The 23947-nt window shown below is 40.9% G+C and overlaps 2 protein-coding genes and 1 long non-coding RNA gene across 4 annotated transcripts in view; 1 reads left to right on the top strand and 2 right to left on the bottom strand.

Annotated features, from left to right (window-relative positions):
• The window catches only part of phlpp1 (PH domain and leucine rich repeat protein phosphatase 1), a 42779-nt gene extending 39112 nt beyond the window's left edge, over window positions 1-3667 (top strand). The window contains exons 15-17 of the mRNA XM_038717927.1: window positions 351-545; window positions 712-940; window positions 1060-3667. Of these exons, the coding sequence (XP_038573855.1) occupies window positions 351-545; window positions 712-940; window positions 1060-2397 (1762 nt within the window). The 3' untranslated portion in view covers window positions 2398-3667. The remainder of the gene's footprint in view (window positions 1-350; window positions 546-711; window positions 941-1059) is intronic.
• Window positions 3668-3737: 70 nt separating this feature from the next.
• LOC119902973 (meprin A subunit beta-like) lies at window positions 3738-10805 on the bottom strand. The gene is made up of 14 exons (XM_038719372.1): window positions 10656-10805; window positions 10536-10554; window positions 10377-10427; window positions 10228-10271; window positions 10026-10104; window positions 9382-9499; window positions 9027-9205; window positions 8216-8434; window positions 7802-7960; window positions 6566-6781; window positions 5974-6441; window positions 5697-5876; window positions 5127-5313; window positions 3738-4193 (listed from the first exon to the last, which is right to left on the bottom strand). Exons 1-14 carry the CDS (start codon window positions 10803-10805, stop codon window positions 3971-3973), a joined length of 2292 nt encoding a protein of 763 aa, XP_038575300.1. The 3' UTR covers window positions 3738-3970.
• A 6047-nt stretch (window positions 10806-16852) lies between these two features.
• On the bottom strand, window positions 16853-22818 carry LOC119902044. 2 transcript variants are annotated; one of them, XR_005444276.1, is made up of 6 exons: window positions 22588-22816; window positions 22325-22413; window positions 21726-21820; window positions 20645-20743; window positions 20398-20549; window positions 16853-17478 (listed from the first exon to the last, which is right to left on the bottom strand). It is a non-coding gene; the product is annotated as an uncharacterized LOC119902044 (long non-coding RNA). The 2 variants fall into 2 exon arrangements; XR_005444275.1 differs by having other exon boundaries at window positions 21726-22413; window positions 22588-22818.
• Window positions 22819-23947: the final 1129 nt, after the last annotated feature.

The following is a 23947-nucleotide window of genomic DNA, read 5'->3' as shown; positions in this document are numbered from 1 at the left end:
CCTGAGAATGCACATTGTTAAAGCCAGATGACTCGCTCGTGCCACAACATATCTGTATGGGGCTACGCTGCCAATTTAATACTTCAATGTGAACTCTAAAGAAGAGATTCAAACAGTTGCACATGTTGTTTCCACATTTTCTTATGTGTAAGTGATATTCAAGAGGCTGGTCTTCTTTAATGGCGGAGGTTGTGCTGTACAGTCCAATGAATCACAGAAGGCATTGTCTTCATGGTTCAGTGTGTGGAGCAGTATGAACAATATGTGAACAGAGCAGTTATTATGTCTTTGAAGCCCTCATTCTTCGCTCATGGACATGCCTCAGTGATGGCCTTTTGTTTTCTTTCCAGACTGTGTGTTGCGGCTCTGTCAGTAAACAGTTTCTGCGGGAGTCGTGAGGCTCTGTACGGTGTGTTTGATGGGGACAGGAATGTGGAAGTGCCCTATCTTTTGCAGTGCACAATGAATGATGTGTTGGCGGAAGAACTACACAAGACCAAGAGTGAAGAGGACTACATGACAAACACATTCCTCGTCATGCAAAGGTACATTACAGGCTCCATGGGAATTTTAATCAGTCGTCCTCTTTTGTTACAAATCATCCTTAATATGTTACAAATTTTTTAGCACAAACTAGAATCTGCTCAATTTATTGATGGAGACTACACATTTTAAATAATCACTCTGTCCCCTCTTCTTGTGCCACCACAGGAAACTGGGAACTGCAGGGCAGAAACTGGGCGGTTCAGCTGCTCTGTGTCACATTCGCCACGACCCCACCGACCCCGCTGGCTGCTTCACACTCACAGCTGCTAATGTGGGCAAGTGCCAGGCCATCCTGTGCCGCGATGGAAAGCCGTTGTCACTGTCGCTGCTTCACAATGTTGGGCTTGAGGAGGAATACTGCAGGCTCAGGCAGCACAGGGCCATCATCACTGAGGTAGAGATCTTTGAAAGCATCCCAAAGTACACTGAAATCAATGGAGTACATCCATGTAAATATAATTTTAGATGTGCACTGCATGAGGGCTCTGTTGATGTTTATACTCTTTTCCACAGGACAACAAGGTGAATGGCGTGACCGATTCTACACGAATCATGGGCTACTCCTTCCTTTACCCATCAGTCATCCCTTGTCCCTATGTGCAGACAGTCACACTGACCCCCCAGGATGAGTTCTTCATTCTGGGAAGCCGGGGCCTTTGGGATGCTGTGTCTCACACCGAGGCTGTGGAGGCTGTTCGAAACGTCCCCGATGGCCTGGCTGCTGCTAAGAAGCTGTGCACGCTGGCGCAGGGCTACGGCTGCACAGACAGCCTCAGCGCTGTTGTGGTCCAGCTCAGCGTGAGTGAAGACTGCTGCTCCTGCTGCTGTTCTGAGCCTCCCCAGCCACCTCCTAGCCCTGGCTTGGGCTCCTATCCCCCGTCATCCTCTGCCATCAAGGAGCGACCATCAGATGGCTCCCTCCCCGTGCCGCCTTCCTCCTGCAGTGAAATCAGCAGTGAGATCAGTACCAGCGAGATGAGCAGCGAGGTGGGCTCCACGGCCTCGTCTGATGAGCCACCGCAGAGCTCCTTGGTGCTGCTACACGAGCAGCCCCACCATCCTCACCTTCACCTGCACCATCAAGCGCACTCGTTGTCCCTACAGCACCAGCAGGCCCACACAACCACCCAGCCCTGCCAGTACCTGTTCCCAGGTTCAGAGCTGCCCTCTGCCCGCAGCTGCTGTGCCCTCCATCCCGCCTGCTTAGCAGGGTCCTTCCAGAGGCAACTGTCCAGCGCCACCTTTTCCAGCGCCCTGTCTGACAATGGGCTGGACAGCGAGGACGAGGAGCCCATTGCTGGTGTTTTCTCTAATGGGAGCCGTGTGGAAGTTGAGGCTGATGTCCACTGCCTCAAAGCAGAGTCCTCCCCCCCGTCCTCCACCTCCTCCTCCTCCTCCTCATCACCTCAAACGTCATTACCCTCGTCCTCCAGCCAGGAGCGCGCCTTGCTGACTCTTCCCCCACCTCCTCCACCGCCATGCACGCCAGAGCCCCTGGAGGAAGAAATGAGCCTCGGTGAGGCTGAGAACGGGCTGGAGAGAGAAGAGTCGTGGCAGGGAGTCGGAGTAGGAGGTGGGGATGGAGGGAAGATGGCAGGCAAGAGGAGGGTTAATGGGTCGGTGGCACGCCAGGAAAAGAGTCACAATCTCATTGAGGTGGCTGCTGACGCTCCCTCTAAGAAGTCCGGGGGTTATTTCACAGCTCCGGCCCAGCCTGACCCAGATGACCAGTTCATCATCCCGCCTGAGCTGGAGGAGGAGGTGAAGGAAATCATGAAGCAGCATCAGCAGAAACAGCAGAAACCGCCTGGGACCGATCAGCCAACGGACTACTACGACACCCCTCTCTGAACAGCAACACCGTCAACTTACAGCCTCATCTCCCTACCAGCTGCAGCTTGCACAAAAGCCTACCATCAACCTAATCACCCTTGATTTTCAAACAAATGAGTTTCCTCAAGTGGCTGTACAATGCACATGAAAGAGTTTAATCATACTTTTTCTAAACAGCCTTTCTTGCTCTACACAGCCTCATCATTGAACCATGCACTGTAACCTGCTCCACCCATTTTTACCCAAGCAACTCGAGTGAAACAAGCAAATGAGCCCTTTAATGATATTCAACCCTCTTGAAAAACCCGTGGACACACTCCTGTGTCCATGTTTGTGCACTTCTCACAGACTGTGGAACGTTGTTTTTACATTAGACCACCAGCTGAGTACGTAATCAACACTAGTCTCTTTGCAATAGCATTAGCTCGCCACAACACTTGTTAATATGGATGACGAATCCATGGTTTGTTTGTTTGTTTTGTAAGAACCTACCATATCTTTTAATGTGAAAGCAGTGAAGTTGCTGAAAGAACTTTTTAAAAACAGACACATAATCTTTTTATTATCAGTGAAGTATGTCGAATGGTACGCCAGTAATACCACACTTAACTTGTTGTAGATAGGGCACTTAAAATACTGTATTTCTTCAGTAAATCATGGCTCTTGGCCTGTAAAATGGCATAGAAATTTTTTGTAGAAATTTGAATACTAACTCCTAGGAGTTGCATACTCTTTATGGTGACTCAGTCACTTTTACTAATCTTCTCTGAGAGAAATGGTGATTTTTTTCTCCAATGATTGTAAATAAGAGAAATGTTGTATACTGATGCTTTTTAAAGGAACTACATACCTGTATGTCGGTGAAGGTTTTAGTGGTGGGGAGGATGTGTGATTCACCAAGAGTTTGCTGTTATGGAGGTGTCACCCCATGCCCCTCTTCCTTACCTTACAATGTAGACCCACAAATTACACACACACACACATATATGTGCAATTGCAGGTCAGAAAACCCAACATTCCATATAATGACACAAAGAAAGTTGCAATGGTTTGCTCCACTTTGATTGATTGTGATGTCTTGTAGTCATCACTGTACTTAATGGACACTAACGACAGTTCTTTGCACACACACACACACACACACACACACACCTCCCTCCTACAGTAACCGTTATCACCGGCATGACTGTGTCAAGTTCAGTAATACAAACAAATATATCCACATGGAAAAGAGACAACACAGATGTTCCTGTCTTTGTTATAATAAATTTTAAATTTGTGAATATAAGTCATGCTGTCTGGGATTTCTTTAATTATAAAATATATTTGATATTAAAACGTTTATATTAGAGACTTCAGAATCTCAAAATAATTTATTTACAATAATATTTAGTTTGCTAGTGTTTTTACATTGAATGACCAGAAGGGGGCAATCTCATATAATGTTCTGGTCTATGGTATACATGGCTTGACATTTGGCATTAAATCTAGAAATCCAAATGTAGATATAGTCACAAGAACATTTAATTAAAAATGTTGATTTGTTTGTTAGTATTCACGTTTTTGTCATTGGAAACTTCAGAGTCTCTCACTACAGTTTCTCATTGGCACTCATGTTTGCCATGAAGACACTGCTGTCATTTCCGCGTTTCTTGTACTTCTTCTTCACACAGATGAGACTGACTGCTGTAACCACTAGCATTACCGCCAGCACAGACAGAGAAGAGGCAAGTGCAAGGGTGGTTTTATCCATGATGGAGCCCTTGTGCTGACAGCGGTCCCCATAGTACCACCAGTCATCACCCACCACACACCTGGAGAGCAGAGGAGAAGGATGAGGAGAGTAAAGTCAGACTTGAAGACATTCCCAGTGTTCATACAGAGCTGTATAGAAGGTGAAGGAAAATTGGTGGAAGGTAAATATGAGAAGAACTAAATCTAATGGGTGAAGATGAGATGGAAAACGGTTCACTACTGAACTGATATACTAGCTTTTATGAGGTTTCATGTAGGTGAGGTGCTGTTTTTGAGGATCAAATATTTGAAACCCACTAGCAAAACCAAACATTCACATATTTAATCCCAGAAGGCTCTTAAAGGAATAGTTCGACATTTTGGGACTTAGGCTCACTTTCTTGCTTAGAGTTGACTCTGTCCAAAGGTAACAGAAAGTTACTTTGCCCAGTCAAGAAATAGCTGCACACACAGTAAAACCTTTTTCACATTGTGTGTTTTGTTTTGTACATTATAAACAAACAAGATAAAACATGTTAATTAGCGAGCTTTAGAGATGCTGGGAGGATGATTTTGTTACCTTTGGCCTGGCTGTTTCCAGTCTTTATGCTAAACTGTGACACTTCACTTTAACCCCACTATTTATTACAGTACATAAACAAAATAAATTGTTCATATCACATAATAGTGATAGACAGATTAAAGAACATTGGTGTTTGTTAATGTGCAGTGTTTTCAACACTTCTATCTAACAAGACCTTATATCTGCTTACAACCACATTATAGCGTGTTATAAACTATTTATTAAATGTTAAAGTGTTACTTGGTAAACTAAGCTAACTGGTTAACTGGCTGCCAGCAGTTCATTTCCCAAATGTTAATAACAAAATCACATAGGAATAATGTAAATTAGAACAATTTAATTTTTTAATTTGATTTTAAAATTTGATTTTAAAAAGTCAGACAGGATTGTTAAATGTGCAGTTTTGTGAGCTCAGTCAAAAAGCACACACCTGCAAACACCCTTTCCATTGTTCTCCACGCAGACTCCATCATTCAGACACTGCACTTTGAGGCAGACATCAGAGGAAGCAGTGGTGACAGGTCGTGGGGTGGTGGTGGTTGACGGGGTTGACGGGGTTGACGGGGTTGACGGGGTTGAGGAAGGCAGAGGCTGGGTCACTGTCAGATTAGACACATCTGAAGAGGGATAGCAAGTGAGAAAGTGGTTAATTGGATCCAAGTGGAGTAGCATCAATAAACATGAATGATGAAATGAAAGGCAATGAATGGATCTACATCTAAAATCTACAGTCAATCGTGTGATTGACTGTAGATTTTTTCAGCATAGTGGGTATATGAATCATGGATGTAACCATGCATCACTGGTATGCATTTCACACACACGCACGGGTGGCAGAGATTAGTATGTTGCATACTAGTAATCGATATCTATGATGTAAGATGGATGTGGGCTTCACAAAAAATGATAACCAGTATCTTATATGTTTGATATCTTTGGACACACATTATGTTTTTATGTTGAAATTTGTGAAGTTCATTCTGTAATCTGGAGCTTTTACCCTCCATGGTGAGGAGAAAGATGGCGTCTCCTCCCTTGATAAAATCCCTGCTCTTGGCTCTGAGGTGGGTGAGATACGTTGGAGTGCCGGCACCAGGTCCTCGGAAATACTTGGACCCATCTGTATCTGTGACCTCAATGCCCACCTTGCGAGGGTCGTCCCAGAAATACATGTCAGAGTCTGTTTAAAGGTTGTATAAATATAGTATTACAGCAAAACAGCACTTTCATGATTTGTTTTGTAAAGTAGCATAGATTTGAAAATACACTGAAAGTACCTGTTGCCTTCATGTTGGGGTCAGTGGTGACACTGCGCTGGTTGGACATTTGCTTTTGGATGTGTGGGTGTTGGTCCATCAGCATCATGGTTATCTGTTTCCAGGGACATGGCCATTTCTGCCCTGTGTCCCCTTCACGAGCCACCAGATGAGCATAGGCTGAGAGCTCACCAGGGTAACCTGCCTTACCGCTGGGGTACAGCTCCATTTGGAAGGTGTAACCCTCTTTAGAGGTGAATGGGGGACTGAAAATAGCTGTGTTTGTTGGGGTGTTTTCCATAACGTGACTGAAGTTTTTCACACGCCATATAAACTCTGGGCAGCTTGTCTCAGAAAGGTTGATGTCATCCAGTGACAGTCCCCCTGTGGAGGGCCCAGAACCCTCCTTGGTCCCTTGAAAAACAACCCGGAATTTTGTTTTTACGTCTAGACTCACGTGGTGCAGTTGCCACAGCTCCTGAGGGGATCCTGTTACAGCACGAGGTAAAAAAAAAAATGCAATCTATAAAACACCAAGAGCACAATGGCCATATTTCACAAGCAAAATTGTTACAGTAGATTTTAAGCAATCATAGAATTTGGTAATAGTCACCATCTATGATCTTTATAAGGCGCAGTTTTCCATTGGGGTTAGCTTTGTCATACTCTCTGACATGGATCCTCAGTGTGTCACGGGGACCGGCGCTGTTGTAGTAGAAGAACTGCAGACACTGGTATCCTCTTTTAGGGTAAAGGAGCCTGCTCTCCAGCAGAGCTGTATCCCCAGTGTTGGCGGCGCTAGTGTTAAAGTGCATGAAATATCCCGAGCCTAAAGATAAAAATTTCCCTTTATTAATAATGTCAATTAGTGACATGATGATAAGAGGTTGGGTTATACAGGCCACTCGATCATATCACAACCATTAAAAGGTTTACATCTTAAAACAACACTCACATTATGATACTGTATGTACACTGAAACAATTTGTTTGCCATAATTGTTACCCCTGTCCATATTGGATGTGAAGAGATCCCCCTCTTAATACCAATTTAATGTAAGAGATTGGGGGACAAAATCTGCAGTCCTTGTTTTAAAATGAATTTTAAAGTTTAATATTTAAGTTCAGTGAGGCTCCATCTGTCTACGTTAAAAAAACAACTGGGTTTTACAGGACAGTGTTATCTTGCTGAGCAGTGGTGAGGGTATAATAATAACAAATAGGGAATATCATACTAAAAAAAACTTTAGAAGATACCTGATTTGTCTAACACAGACTGCTGAAGCCTTATATTAGCTTTGTTAGACCTTTGGAAAACTTTCTACACAGAACAAGGACTGAATTGTATCCACCTACACATGGTTTGAATTACGGTGGGGGATTGGGGGTTTGACCCCCCTAATTAAGACTTCGACCCCCCCAAAAGAGGCAAAAACAACAGTTCAGGGGGGTCTTTCTTACATGTAATTATAAATATTACAATATATTTCCCATACTCATGCCTTATATTCAAGAATCCTGAAGTATGATTTCTGACACCCCTAAAATGGACCGTACCATTTCCTAACTTTGACGTCAGTTGAACGTCTTGTCTGCCCACAACCCTAGCAGCGGCAGCTGCTCCAGTCCAGTCTGACACGCGCTGGTGGAGACGTTGTAAGTTAATGTCAGTAGTTAGCTATCTAGCTTCTTTAATACACTTAACTTTCCTACCTCCAGAGTTTCGTACGGGCAGCATGTGAGTGTTGTTTTACCGTAGACTTTAATTTTTTTTAATTTATCCTTTAATGCAACAATGTTCACAGTATCTGCACCACGTGCCATGTATATTGCTGTATTATGATTCTCACCAGTGCATTTGCCCATGTTAGAGTAGTCAGTTCTGGGCCCTCCAGCAGCTTCGGCAACCCTCTCCCAGTCTCTTGTATTATTTATTTTTTCTCCCTGGATCATACCACAAATGTTCTCACGTTCAAAGTCACATGAGTCCAGGAACGTGGAGCCCTGGGCTAGAAGAAATTTCATAACACATACACAGGTGTGACTTTGAACTGCTATAAAGTGATTGATTACGCAGTAAAGAGAATGATATGCTTCACATATTCCAATGTAGCAATAATTCAGAAGATAAGCTGTCTACCTGACAGCTAATATCAACATTACTAATAATAATTTGGTATCAATGGTGGTGCAAGCTGACACATCCCTTCTTAATTTACAGTATATAATAAAACACAGCTTGGTCGTGGGATGTTGATGCTTACTGCAGTTATAAAGGCGGTGCAGCTTGAGCAGATCACTGTCACTGAACTCCATACGCTGGCCAATGACATCACTGAAAGCAGGGATTTTGGTGACAATGGTGGGCTCAGTACCGTTGCGGAAGGCATTTTTACTGTAGTGCATCATGGAACCATAGTCATAGGGTACGCCCAAAGAACTGGAGGTGGTGTCATTATAGGTGTTAAAGTTGTGTTCTTTACCTGCAGATCGGACGTAAATAAAAAGGAGTCAGTTCATTTCATTACCACAGTGTCTTTTTTCACCCTCAAAATGTGGGCGTGGATTTCAGAGATGTTTGCTAGGATCACTCATAAAAGTTGCTTATCAACAGCCAACAGTTGTTCATAGACTTAGGTAGACTTACGTGGGTCAGTGCAGCTAAGATAAAAAGTGTGAAGTTCCTTGATGAGCAGATGTCTTTTGCTAATCTGTTAAGATTCTGCAGCCAGGAAAACAACGCATGTGCATGCTTACTATCACAAAAGCAATATATCAATGGCCACATGAAGTTCTTCCCTTCAAGTCCTACATAAAAAACCTTGAACACTGCATTAAGTGAAGTGATTTTTCTGATTCAGTAGAATGTAAATTTTGTGAAAAGCTTGTATAAATGTAATGTATAAAAAGCTACTTTACACTCCTCAATCTGACAAAATTATAATCATACACATACAAATCAAAGTCATGAAGCAAGCATGTCATAAATGACACGTGGGAACACAAATTAGTAAAATAATTTCTTTAAATTAATTATAATTTAGAGGCAGAGTATAGCAGTGAGAGATTCAGTACCCTCTGAGATGCGGTCCCACATGATATTGACATAATCATTGCGGTCTGCCCTGGACTGCTCGTGCCAGAAACCCAGAGCGTGCAGGAACTCATGTTCAATGGTGGCAATACGGTCACAGTTTGTCCCTATTGACAATACCTGCTTCCCAACCCGCTGGTTTCCCACAGAGGAGAAACAGCTTTTGGAAGAAAAAAACATTTTATGAACATCACGTGGAATCCACAATGTCTTTTCTCAATGACATTAGTTGAAATTTTGAAATACAGTATATAATGCGTTCATTCTTGAGAAAGTACAGCTCGTCTCTTCCCTCTAAAACAGACCGTAAAAGAATCAAAGTTCTTTTTGCCTTACCCGCCCCCTTTAAAGATGGAAATGTAGTTTGCTTCACCGCTCCAAGGCACAAAGTCGATGCAGGACTTGAGCCTGTACTGTTCAAAGGCCTTCAGAATCACACCTTTTGCATTGATCTCTGCAGAGAAGAGGATACACGTTGAAGTTGAAAACATATATCTTCGGAAAAAAAGGCCTCTGCTGAATTATTTAAGTCTGCTCACATTCAAGATTACCCATAAGGTGTAATGTAAAGGTAATGTCTGACTCAATGCAGCGGCTGAACATCAAACATACAGTATACGCCGAGTGGTCTATGTGTTCTGAGGTAAATTTAGATGACGTGTACACTTTTTGGGAACATTTTGGTTGCAAAAATGATTGTGTGCTCAACTGTAAAACAGATCCCACTGCTGTAAAAATATCACTATTACTATAAAGCATTGTTATAACACCAAATAATTAAATAATTTAAATAATAAATATTTGTGTTTTGTGTACTATGGGCATTGCATTAACAAATATATATAATGTATGTATGTACACACAAATACTTATTTGGGATTTGTAGGAAAAAAAAAGATTTTTATAGAAAATTTTAGGTGAATTCCAGGTGAATTGAATTGCTTTTCAGAGCTTACATATACTTTCCCAAGTGTTCTTACCTAAGTCATCTTCCATGTAGTATGGGATCGTCTTTGGCCACCTGTACCCATCCCCTATTATGGAATTTCGAGTTTGACTCTGCAGTGGTCAGGCAGAAAGGAACAACATAATCAGAAATACTTTAAAATATGTCAAGCCTGAGCTGTATTCCACAAAATTCAATTGTGCAGGTGAAAATTTGAATCAGTTAAATAAACATACCACACCAAGCACGATATCTCCCTCTACAAGATTCAACCCTGCCTCTATGGAGAACAAGCACAAAGAAAATTGGTTTAAATTTGGTTACTTGAATAACAATCTGGAAACATGAGGAAGAAAAGTGTATTTTCCCCCTTGTTTCTGCGTACCTTCATTGATCTCAAAAATGTCAAGGTCCCGTCCGCCATCCACATCATAGTCTGTGTAAGTGAATGTGAAATAAATATGAAAGAACGTACAACGAAAGCGATAGAAAGGTGAAAGGAACACGTGCACTCTGTGTCTTGGTTGAAAAAAAAATCACCTACCTAATACTTTTGTTGTTGGCTAAACAACAGAGAAATACAAAGGTTATTGATTTGCAAATGTATGAAAATAAAGTTTCATGTTATCACACAGTATATTAACAAAATAAACCAATTCCTCACCAAGCAAAGGGAAGTAGCACTTAAGAGGCATACGATGTTAAGAACAAGTACGTCTGTGGGTTTCTTCCTGCCATGTCCAAAAGTGCCTATGGAAGGGTGCAGGTGACGACTCTTATAGACAGTCAGATAGTCGAAATTAGAAAGGTGCATACAGGGAATAAAATAGAAGTACACATGAACCAAGGTTGATAATTGACAGAGCTGAGTTAATCAACCACTTAAGTCTACTCCACTATCTGCTAACAAATCTTTACACATTTGCAGATAAACCACAGTGAAACACTAAACCAGGAGGCAGCAGAACAGTTCTTTTTTTTTTATTTATCAAACTACAACTTTTATTGATGCACGATAAATCAATACACATTCTTATGGCTGTTTTTTCACTGTAGTAATACAGTGAATAAAGAAAAATGCAGCTTGGGCAGCCCTGTATTGGGCTCTTTAGTTCAAAGCTCATTACAAGCCAATGTTTAGTTTGTCCTTGTGATAGATAACCATTATCTTGGATGCATACTTACATAATTTAAAAAAAACAACAACAAAAAACACCCCGATATTCAGGCTACATTGATTGTTGAATGGCAAGACAGAATGGGATGCTCTTATTGTGGTAACCTTTCTGAGAAACACAAAAGGATTACATCAAAACAGTCACTGTCAACACTGTTCTGGCTCCAGATTTCAACAATTGAACAAAAAAAAGCATGCTGACAATTGCCCACAGTGACAAAGAATCCTGGTGTTTAAACCTTGAAAACTAGCGGATCCAGGCAAGGTGGTTCTTTGTGTTTTTGAAGCTGCGCTAGAAATTTTTATGTCTTGCAACTTTTTCCATAGATTTTTTTAACCTACCAATATTCAGAGACATCTTGCTCATATCTGCAAAGACGTTAAATGTACCATCGCAGTTAAAAATTAGATAAACATAACTTTGTCTTTACTTTTAATTGGACACATCCATAAAACAATTTTAAATAACACTAAACACCGACACTAAGCCCTTCTTTGCAGTTTGGGTTCCACAGTGGTTTGAGGACAATGCTAACATCTCCATATTTGTGTCTCATCCTGCACAATAAATACGCATTCATTCATTTTCTGTGCTGGTTATTCTGTTCAGACTCAACGGCAACTACAGCCTATCTCAACATGCATTAGGGTTGAGGCAACATACACCCTGAACAGACAGGAATGGTCAAACAAATTTACATCTGATTCTCCTAACTTGCACATCTTTGGATTGTAGGAGGAAACACACACAGACCCCAGGAGAACATGTAAACTCCAACCAGGTTATGTTTAACCTTTTTGCTGTGAAGTGTTAATACTAACCACTTCCACGTACTCTTTCAGTGTTGTGCTGTTCAGTACCTTTTTTCAGATGCAGAATACCTCCCTGGACTGGTCATGTCTTAGGCTTTGGTGATTACTTATTGATATTTCTTGTCCTCTGCTTTATATTATTTAAAAGATGGATTCATGAAATAGATGGAACTAATGTAGCTGAACTGATGCAGTTCAGGATTTGGCCATATTTTCCTGTGACTGAGTATCTGCAACATTTTTCAAGGATAAAATTTACTTTCACAGATGAGTCGAGTCATCATATATAGAGTAGGAATCTGTGGCCACTTTTGCGGACAATCTCCATATACAAGCCTCACAACTTGCCTACTTTACTGCTAGCTGCTGAGTTAACTTTAGCTTCACGAAGTGGATTTTGTTTAGCATTATACATTTTTATTGAGTTATGCTTTCTGGTTCTATGCATGAAATATGTAAGACAATATAATATATAACTGGGGGGTTTAATAGAAAGGGATACACTGCTTTGCTTCATGTCCCTCTTTTATATTATTTCTGTGCATATCTATACATTTATTCCTTTTTTATGAAAGACACCTGGATGTTATCTTCCATCACAGGGATTTTACACCACAGCGATAGCGGAAATGTAAATATATCTGCAGTTGTTTAAATCCCCCCCCATTACCTGTCTGTTGTTACTGTTCCACCCTCCTCCTCTCTTTATTAGTGCCGATTAAGTTTTCATGCAGTGTTTCCACCCAAATCCCCCAATAACTAAACAGTTCACATGCATCGTCCACCAAAATACACGAATGGAGAGATGGGAAATCACTGATCTACCATGAACTTTGAGAACATCAGTAATTTCCCCATCTATAAGATCAATACAGTGATTGCACATGACAAAGTAAAACTCACCTGCCTGCCAGTGGTCGGCAATGTCCCACAACTTTACAGTCAGAGGCTCAATGGCTCTGTCAAGCAGTGACGGCTCCAAGAGCAAATTAATGCAAGTTGTTGATAACCTGCAGAACAGGGGCTTTGATATTGAATTGTTTCGACATTAAATGTTAGTCCTCTAACAAGTGTAGTGTTAGGCTTTATGTCACATTATGCTTGAGGCATAATGTGACATAAAACCTTTAGGTTTTGTGACAAGGGACTCTTGATCTCAATAAGTTCCATAAAGCTGAATCAAACGTGGGGCTGACTGATACTGAAAATCAGTGGTGCTGGGCTACACGTGAAAGCAGGTCCGACGGGGCATTTAGGAAACTCAGATTTTCTTGTGTGAATTAGCTACTTTTAAACAATTGAGTATAAGGCACGCCTTAAAACACACTTTGCTATGTCACATCCTGACACTGTCAAACAAACCACTGCTGTTTAGAGATCAAAGTGTTTTTCATTACAATACAACAAGGTAATGCAAAATAACAAAAAAACCCATACACAAACCACAGTAGGTTATAATCCATAAAAATGTATTTTGTAAATTCAATAATGTTTTAGTTTATCAGTCATAATCTGAGCTGGAGATCTGGAGATGGTGTGATGTAGAGATGTAATCTTCAGTACATTAAACTTTTATGGAACACGCTGTGAAAATGATGCATAGCAATAAGGTCAAAAGAAATACATGCAACACATGTTAAATGAAAGACTGGCCATTCTGTTTCAAGTTTTCAATAAATTCCCTTTGAAGTGTCGAAATCAACTATTATTGCTACAACCTAGGGAAACTGTCAGTGAGATTCTGAAGTTATTGCAGTCAGTTTAAGGATAATCTGCTATCGAACATGTTTAAGCTGTATGAATAGGCAATATCATGATACATAAAAATGGAAAACCTGGAAAGAATTGGCCCGAAGTTGAAAAAGTAAGATTCACACCTCAGAGACTGTTTAAAACTAAAGAAACAAGAAAGGGTGAAAAGGCTGATTATACGTTCTTAAATGGGAATCGGATGGATGTCTGATAGATGTAAGTCACTGAACCTCTGCAATGAACTATCTCTGTTGGTGTGCAAATATTTTGTGGCTCTCAGGTTGGCAGTGTTGAAATGGGGTGCAGATATCATGTTTTTGTTGGGTTTTTTTTAAGTGACATCTCAACACATATTTGTTAGTTTATAATGGAATTGGTTCAGACGGTCACTGTTCCCGTCAGGAAGAATTGTAATGACTTTGTTCATTCCCTGACTTTTCAACTAGCACCATCATGACAAAACCAGTACTTTGGTTTAAACGTTAGCAGGCTAACATGCAAAACTAAGATGGTTCATTTTATACTTGCTGAACATCAGCATGCATTTTATCATTCAATCATTGTGAGCCTGTTAGCCAGCTGATGTTAGCATTTGGCCCAAAGCAACGCTGTGCCCAAGTACAGCCTCATAGAACTGAAAGCATTGCTGCAGACTCTTTGTCTTGCTACCTCCACTGATCTTGAATGTCACCTTTTAATGGGGTGTTATTTTCAGCGTCTGATAGGTCCTATGCTTTAATTCTAGTTTTCTTTATAAAAGATATTTTGGTCATTCTCAGCTCATTGAGCTATTGTTTCACATTTTCTTTTAAGGCTTGTTGTATAATTTAATGTGTTTATACAGTATATCTTCCTCTGGATCTATTCAATTTTGAAGGATGCTTGTTGATTGTTTTATGTTATCACAATATAGATTGCTGGAGCTGTATCACTAACTTTTGTAATACAATTTATTAAATAATTAAGCTGCACACAACATACAGTTGGTTTGTGCTCCCATTCCATAAAATTCCAACATGTGAATAGGGAGCCATTTAATGATAGTCTTTAGTGGCTCCTAATCCATTCCACACTGTATAGATCAGCATGCATGCTGTAAATTAAGAACATTTCTCAAAAAGCCCTGGTCATTTTAGGATGGTTCTTTTGTTAGGCAGTAAATGCATTGGTTTACCATAAAAAAAAAATAATAATAATAATAGTGTGGTGCAGAGAAAAACAGGATGAAGATGACATACAGTCAGGAGAAAAAATAAAATAAAATAAAAATCAGCTACACAATATGTATTTGGCTATGGGCACAGCATTGGTTTAATGAAATACATATAGAAGAAAAAACATTAGTCAGTCATTTACACACTGAGGCCGGATTAATTTCTGATATCATAAGGGGCTGTTCAGTCTAAAGTGGGTAGAATATTGCCACAGCAAAGACTGCTCGAACCTGAATAGATTGTTCTAATATGTCTGCGTACAGCTGTATCAAACAGAAAGATGGATTTGAAAATGCAAAACACTTCAGGAGTTGCAGATATGAATACCTGGCATGTCTCGTGACAAGGGCGAAATCTGAGTGAGTGAGTGAAATAGTAAGTGTCTGCGTGTGTGTTATCCAGAATCACCAATGTGAAGCAGTTAACCCAAAGAGAGAAACCAACTAGTGATAGGCCTATGGAGACTGGCTGCTTCTACAAACTCATGGACAAACTCTCAAATAATGAACTTAAATGCAACATGCTGCCAACAATATTGTTATGAGAGTTTTGTTTGAGTAATACATTGTTTCGGCGCTCACCTCAGACCAGCATCTTGTCAGTCCACTTTCTACTGCCTCTTTTGCCTCAAAGGGTCTATCTACAATCTCAGACTACACGGCCAGAATGTATGTGTGCACACTTACACACACGCGGAGTATCTTCTTTTGTTACACCATTATGCTTAGAAAAATGAATGCTGCCTCCACCTGACTGAGTGTAATTAAAAACAGAAAGTGTTTGCCCCATGGCAATTACATGCATGCCTGTGACTTGAGTTTTGTCTTCTTCAAAGTCATGAATAAAAATTAAAAGGAAGTCATTGCAGCCGGTCGTAAAATAGTCCAACACACCCTGCAAAACCACAAGTTTTTGTTTTAAAATTAATTTTTTTGTACGGATTAAACAAAAAAATTAATAAAAAAATAAAGATATGTCTTACTTAACACTGTAAACCCGGATAAGTTCAGAATACTCAAAATATTTGTGGAAACTGATTACCTCAAACTTTTATAGTGGTAATATAATTTGACTAAACACATTTAATTTCTGCATACTAAATTACAGTGATTCACTGATGCTTATTAAAATTGAATTCCACTTATTCTTTACTCAAATAATTGTGCACAACTTGTACTGAGAGAAATCGACTCAAAAAAAAAAAAAAAAGTAATTGTGCTAGACTCAAATACTAATGGAAACTCACTCGACAAAAACTACTAGTAAACTTACAATGTACAAAATGCCCATTTTCAGATAGGAGTCCTCAAAAATACAAATACAACTCCATTATTACAATTCAAGTTCTCTTTATTATCTTCTCACATCTTCCATCATTTCTACATTTAACAGACAAAATAAGGCACATCTTCAACAAAGCTGAATAGACCAAGTAATTAACTGCTTGATCAGATATTAACCAGCAACAATTATTATAATCAATTTGTTTTCCTCCTTTTTTGCAGTAATGTTGAACATTCTCTATTTTCAGAATCTTAATGAGATTTTTTGGGGTCATGTGATAACTTGAATCTCTTGAGCTAAATAAAACTTCCTTTTACTACTTACTTTACTGTGTTTTGTGGAAAGAGTGATTCTGCATAATTTTATTCCACCAGCAGCACTTTTATTTAAATAATATAAAAGGGAGCTTTAAATGTAGAGTTTTATGGAATCATAAGCAAATAAAGATGGCTAATAAAGATTGTTTAAAATAAGAAGTTCCACACTATGCAAACTGTTAAGTCAGGTAGACGAGGTAATGGAACAATAAAGGTTTCTGCAGACTTTGACATGGTCTTTAAAAGTAAGGAATAATAAAATAAATTAAAAATAAATAAAATAAAGAGTTCTGTGTCTTTTTGGTGACTTTATAAAACATATCCTACTGCTGATGGATAAACTCAGGGGAGCAGACAGAGAGGCGGGGAAAGACTGTGTATTTTCAATGAGAGACCAGAGGTAAAGGTGTGTGTGTGATTGAGTACAGGGAGAAGTCGAGGCAGGCGCAAAGCAGGTACATTTACAAATAATTAGTATAGAGAATAATAAGTGATGTCACCCAGTGAGTGAGTGAGTGAGTGAGTGAGTGAGTGAGTGAGTGCCTCCCTCATCTTGTGGACCTCTTCACAGCTGGCCTGAACGGCCAGTTCAGAAGTGCTTTCAGGAGTTTGTACATAAGTTACATTAACATTTAACTGATGCTTTTAGTCAAACATACTTACAATAACTATATGTGTAAGAGGTCGCACGCCCCTGAAGGAACTAGGGCTAAAGTGTTCTGCTCAGAGACACATTGGTGGATGTGTCACAATGGGGAATTAAACCCGGGTCTCTCACACAAAAGGCATGCGTCTTATCCACTGTACCATCACCACCCTCAGAGAAATCGACAAATCTATCCACAGCCACCTTTCACTTCGGCTGAAGCGGACTGCACCAGGTCAGTGTACACAGTGAGGAGTGTCAACAGTGTCTGGTTCACCTTTGCACTGCAAAATACAAACAATCCAATTATGAGGACAATTATAAAAGAAAGCTAGCACTGCATGCTCATCAGTGCCCCCCCCCCCCCACACACACACACTCACACACTTAATAGCATATTTTATTATTTTTTCAAAGCCTGTCTTGATACAATACTCACATGCCAAAATGTTAAGTTACTGGTGGCTGTTCTGTCTATACTGACTAACGCTTTCTTAATCTGACTCAACTTTAAGAGAACGAGGAAAAAATTCTGAAGTTCATTAGAAGATATGAGACTTCAGCAGTTTGACTTAGACAAGCCACAAAACATATCAATTTTAGAAGTTAGCCTTTATGTGTTTACTTGCTGAGCTGCATCAGTGGGATACTTCCTTCCAAACAGTAAACCTACACAATGACCTAACAACAATATCCATTTAATTTTTTTTTAACTAGACTGCTTAAGCCTTATTTAGCTTCAGCTAAACTTAGCCTCATAAAATCTTGTGTCCTCATATGGGGAATTTAGGTTTTGAGATCCATGCACCATATACTTTATTCTGCTCAACTTAGACCTATAGTTCTCCTTAGTGGGCACATGCCAGCCACGTTCTGAAGTCTGTTTCTTTGTTACACATTGGGTACTCATACTCATTTTTTCTAAAAGTATGCCCTGTTCAAAAACAATGCTACTAATATAAATACACAGAATCAAACCCCAGTGGTCTGTACTACGAAGAGAGTTCAACCTACTCAGAGTTAACTCGGGGTTATCAGGAAAGCTCTGACTGCCACACTGGAGTTAAACGGTACTACGAAGATGGATACGATGTTTAGTTCAGTCGGTGTTAACCCAGTGTTAACTTAATTGGAGTTGGTGCGCGTTCGCATCAAAGGGGTGTGTTCGGCCGTACAGGCAGAGTTTTTTTCGCAACGACGCATGCTCCGTATTTCTCTAGAGGAATGCACGTTGGCAGTGTCAGGAAATTATGAATGTAAAGACAAGTTAACGGCTTAATATCGTGGCGGACGACAAAGCCAGGGAGGCTTGTTGGCATCGCATTGAGTAAATTTGTAGCCCAATTATCTAGGTACATTAGGTACACCTGCACATAAGGTCCAATGTAATAAAAATTTTTTTTTTAAAAATCCGTAAAAAGTAATAATCCGAGACAGAATTTAATTTCCAAGATTAATCTACAAGTAAAAGACTTGAATATTCTCTGACATTATAGTCACAGATTTATGAGAGAAACTTCACTTTGCAAGGATGCAACATCACACACACAAACGTCTGCCTTGTAGCGTAGTCGGCCTATGCATGCATTGAAAAGTTATATTAAACTTTGAAATCAGATTTAGCAGTGAAGAAATAGCCTACTCATGAGTTTAGCTCACAATCACTATCATGCACCTTAGAGACTTTGCCTTGGATTCGGCGTATTCAGAAGATCACACCAGAGGGATTTTCGATTTTTTGTGACATTAATTTCAGGGAATTTTCAATTTTTCTTCTGGTAAATTTCACACTTTCATCTATGATCTTTTTGTCGGTTAACCCAGACCCCCTATTTTTTGAAAATGTAATATAGTCAATTTAAATATGTGAAAACACCTAGGAGAAATCAATTATAGACTACAGATGAGCTAGCCTACGTCTAAGAAACTATCCCTTTAATTAAGATTCCTCTCTGAAATCACAGAGGCTGCAGTGCTTGCTGTATGGGCTGTTGGGTTCAGAACGTCTCTGGTTACATATGTAACCCTTGTTCCCCAAGAAGGGGAACGAGACACTGCATCGGTGACGACACTATGGGAACGCCTCTGGGCGTGGCAGGGCTGAAATCATGAATGAAACTACTCCAATCCTATTGGCGTTGCTAGCGTGTGACGGCGTAACTGGAGGCGTATATAAGCACGCCGGCACACCGGACACATTAGGTCTTTGCTATGAAGCAAGGCACTCCAGGCGGGGCGAGGTGTGGCCGACCGACGCAGTGTCTCGTTCCCCTTCTCGGGGAACAAGGGTTACATACGTAACCCGAGAGAGACACTGCGTCGGTGACGATACTATGGGAACGAGAATACCCACTATTCCATGCAGAAGCCCCTGCCTGCCCCCCCAGCGTGCAAAAACCTGTGGGCACGACTAGGAGGAGAGCGCACGGGTGCCGGGTGCAGAAGGAAGGTCCAGACTGTAAAACCGGATGAAAGTGTGAGGAGTGGCCCAGCCAGCTGCCTCTCACAAATCCTGGAGCGAAGCCCCTACGAGGAGGGCCCTAGAGGCCGCCATGCCTCGAGTAGAGTGCGCCCTTACGGCCATAGGTGAAGGTAACCCACGCACCTGATAGTGCCAGGGAAATAGTCTGAACAATCCAGTTGCTGATCGTGTGTTTAGAAGCGGGGAGCCCAGCCTTGGGGGACCCGAAACACACCAGCAACTGGTCTGCTTTCCTCCACCGGGGAGGACCTCAGAGTGTAAATACTCAGTGCTCTGACCAGGCAGAGCAGATGAAGTCTCCCGTCCTCCGCCGCCACATGAGGTGGGGGATGAAATGCCTGCAGCACCGTAGACCCTGCCAACCTGGACGGAACCTTAGGGACATAGCCCGGACAGGGGTGCAGGATGGCTCTGACCCTCCCCGGGGCAAACTCCAGGCATTGAGGAGAAACCGAAAGTGCCTGACTCCAGAGCACTGAGTATTTACACTCCGAGGTCCTCCCGGTGGAGGAAAGCAGACCAGTTGCTGTTGTGTTTCGGGTCTCCCAAGGCTGGGCTCCCCGCTTCTGAACACACGATCAGCAAAAGCATACAGGCGCAGCATTGGCCACGTCCGTACCATGGCATCCAGCCCTAGCGGGGCTGGGGGCGAAAGGGAGAACCACAGGGGACAGTGCGAAGTCTCTCGAGATGCAAACAAGTCCACGTTATGGGTCCGAACCTGTCGCATAATAACTCCAACACCTGGGGGTGGAGTCTCCATTCCCCGGGCCTCAGCCCCCGTCTCGACAGCAGGTCTGCTCCCTGGTTCTGGGTCCCAGGACCAGGGATGTATCCTTATGTATTCTTTCATCTCTTTAAACCTGTCAGTTGCTAGAAGAGGTATTTGAGTTGGTTTTCCATATTACATTTCATCTTACTTGTCGTTGATAGACATTTCTGTGAGTACACTGAGTAGGCCTACTTACATTGCAGGTTTTGAAGACGTCAGTCATCTGCTAGCAGGTTCACTTGGAGGCCACGGAGGGTCGGGTGGCATCCCATGTGTACCTCATATTGTTCCTAGACTGACAATCAAAATAATAATTATTATACAGATATTTTACAGCACATCAAGCCATAAAGTGTAACAGTTCTACCAATGTAATTCTAAAATAATAATAATAATAATAATAATAATAATAATAACAACAACAACAACAACAACAACAACTCCATCCAGCTGCAACTACTAAAGACAAGTCAAATTTAAACAAACACAGTGACTCAAACAAAAGAAGAAATAGAAGCCAACTATAACCTTAAACATCACAATAGAAAGAAGAGATGTGGAAGCCAGTGCAGTAGGGCTGGACCCAAATATTTGACTATTCCTTCATTGGGTTGGTATGCGGTTTTCAATTTTGGGATGCGGAGATTTGCACAAGCGCCTACAGTTCTGTCCCGCACAATGCTGCACACACACCAGCTTGCACCGCCCTTTTCAGTTTCTTTCTTGCTGTATCATACAGTGACACACACATACAGGCTGCTATCTGTCTGCTTTCAACTTTCATTGTCAGCCGTACGTTTTACTGCCCAAAAAACACGTTTTGAACTTTTTCATCCACGATTCTTTGGGAACAACCGCAGGTGTGCTGCTTGTGGAGAAGGCTTATAGTCTCTCTCTGTTTGCTTGCAACTGGCAGTAGACCGTATGGCGACCAATCATGGATGGAGTTGGTCTCTTAGACGGATAGAAAAATAAAAAGTCATGCTCAGCACATAAAATCTGAGCGAAATTGTTGATTTTCTGTCTTGGTTTATGTGTTCAGGGCAGCCCAAGAATTTAAAAATAAGATTGTAAATGGATTTTAAAGTGATTATGTACCAGAAAACGTACAAAAATGAATGCAAATGAGAAATGACAATTGAAAATAAATGGCTCTATCCATCACAAGACAATATCATAATCAAATTTCACTATTATAGTACAGAGGTCCCAATCTGTATTGACTGACCATTATGTGATCAACATTGTTGCTACGGCAAAGGCAATCTTAAACTCACTTGAAGGTCATAAATCCGGAGGATCTCTGCAGGGCGTCTGCTCTCTTGGCCTTCTGCCTGTACAGGGCAATCAGTTGTGGTGTGTATCTCTCAAGCTCCAGTAGAATTGGTTGCATAGGTTCAACATTTGTAAACACATAAATGTATGCAGATTAATGGTTTCCAACTTGGGCCTCAACAGAAAAACATAATGAATCAATTACTTGTTTTAAGCAGGATGGCTGACAAAAAGAATATAGTTTTTACCACTGCATTGACAAGAAAAGAAAATGTAGGGTCATCCTGCAATTTTTTTTTTAACTAACTTGTTCTTTAACCTAACATTTTGCTGCATCAAAGTGAAATATTATGTGGCTATGAATTGAGCTGTGGGCCACCTTGACACCGCTACTCACACCAGTGCGCAGCCACCTAAACACAGCAGAATACACACATCAAACACCACACAATAAAACTAAGTTAAGCATGCGCACACAGCTGTCATACACACCACCACATGCAGTGAAGGGGAAAGGGGTTCTCAAAATCCTCCACCCTGTCTGTCTGGCACAACACTTAAAAGAAGGGGAAATAATGGCCAACAAGCTGAGGGAACTCACACAGCCAAAACAGAGAAAACGGCCACACCCTCAGCAGACCTTAGCAGTTGGCAAAAACATTCACAGGGGCCCATTCACCTATAACAAATCTAATAAAATAAGATTCCACATTAAAAAAAAAAATAAAAAAAAAATAGCAGTTGATCAGGCAGGCAAAACAGCAGTGGCTATACAACCCTAAAATTACAAGAATTTAATTAGTTCAGTTATTTAACACATACTACAAAAACATACCTGCTAAATACCTGACAAATGATATTTACCTCAAACAATGCAGTAAATAGTCAGCCCAGCTTTGACACCACCTCATTTACGGATCAGACGTTTAGGCCTACTGCAATGTAAATCATGTTATCAAAGGCACACAAACTACTAAACTTGCATAGCTCTACTAGATAGCATATTTGTATCTCAGGGTTATCAACCACCAATGCCTTATCTGCGGTGAACTTTAACACAACAGGCTCTTCAGCCGACAAGGTCTGGACAACAGGTGGCTTAAAATGCCTGTGATGAAAACAAATTAAAACATTGTCAGCCTTGACATGACTTCTACAAGACATACCTGCTCTCTAGCCACACTGGAACACAATGCCTACAGAGAGATCCTGAGTGTTCGCTATAAATCAACTCTTAAGGAGGCAAAGGTGTGTGCCTGCTTCTGGAGAGACAGGGGGTGGAGCTTTATTGAGAGGCTGCAACAGACCATGGCCTTACTAGGCTGAAAGCCTGCCTATTACATACATATTCATTATAAAATCTCACAGTCACAGCTGGACTAATGAACTTTTCTAAAACAGTACAATATCCCCCCTGCATCTCAAATCTTAAATAAAAACTGAACATTCCTCACCAACTTTCATTACCACAGTGGAAAATTTTTCCTTTACAAATACATAGTACAGCCACTTCAGATGAGGCAACTTGTGTCTGCAATTGAAGGGCTGAGGGGTTTATTAGGTTCACTGCTGATAAAATGAAACATTCAGCCATACATCAACACTATTTAAGGATACAATCTTACCCGAAATGTCTTTGAAGCTTGAGGAAACTCATTTGAGTGAAGTGTAGGACTAAATCTCAAGTATCAGTCTTAGTACTGATTCACGACACTTTGCTGTGCCTCAAAAAGGATTTTGGATGACGATGTAGCCAAGGACCAATCACATCAAAGAGATTTCCTTATTTAAGAATATTCTCAGATAAATTCACATTGAATGGTGAAACTCCTAAGAGGAGTTTATATTCAACACACATTTAACAATAAAGAATTTTCAAGATAATACATCATAATATAGGCCTACACATTAATAAATGACTACTGGCAACTCCTAACCACTTGAGAGATCTCTAGATGTCTTTTGGGAATTTTGCTTCTTTTGAATATGTGGCTCTTCAGCTGAATTCCTCTTCTCAAGCTATTTTTCTAAATATCTACAGGCCCCCTAAATACTGTGCAAACTTTTTTGATGACTTTGGTGAACTGCTGTCTATAATCTGTATCGACTTTGACTGTGTGGTTATTGTTGGTGATTTTAACATCCATGTTGTCAACCCCCAGGACAGAGGGACTAAAGAACTGTGTTGTGTTCTTGATAATTATGGACTGACCCAACATGTGAC

Source organism: Micropterus salmoides, unplaced genomic scaffold (genome assembly GCF_014851395.1).
Source record: "Micropterus salmoides isolate LMB-PRFRI ecotype aquatic unplaced genomic scaffold, ASM1485139v1 Ms_hic_scaffold_14, whole genome shotgun sequence".
NCBI classification, from domain to species: domain Eukaryota; kingdom Metazoa; phylum Chordata; class Actinopteri; order Centrarchiformes; family Centrarchidae; genus Micropterus; species Micropterus salmoides.
Note: the sequence above shows the minus strand (reverse complement) of the source record. Positions and strands in the feature narration are given on the sequence as shown.

What these genes read in the sequence shown, in the direction of transcription:
- LOC119902973 (XM_038719372.1), bottom strand. Translation starts at nt 10,805, where the DNA reads ATGCACCTTTCTAATTTCGACTATCTGACTGTCTATAAGAGTCGTCAC. An exon ending in CATTTTTGAGATCAATGAAG is followed by an intron (nt 10,272 to 10,376) that starts GTACGCAGAAAC and finishes TGTTCTCCATAG; the next exon opens with AGGCAGGGTTGAATCTTGTA. An exon ending in TCCATCTTTAAAGGGGGCGG is followed by an intron (nt 9,206 to 9,381) that starts GTAAGGCAAAAA and finishes TTCTTCCAAAAG; the next exon opens with CTGTTTCTCCTCTGTGGGAA.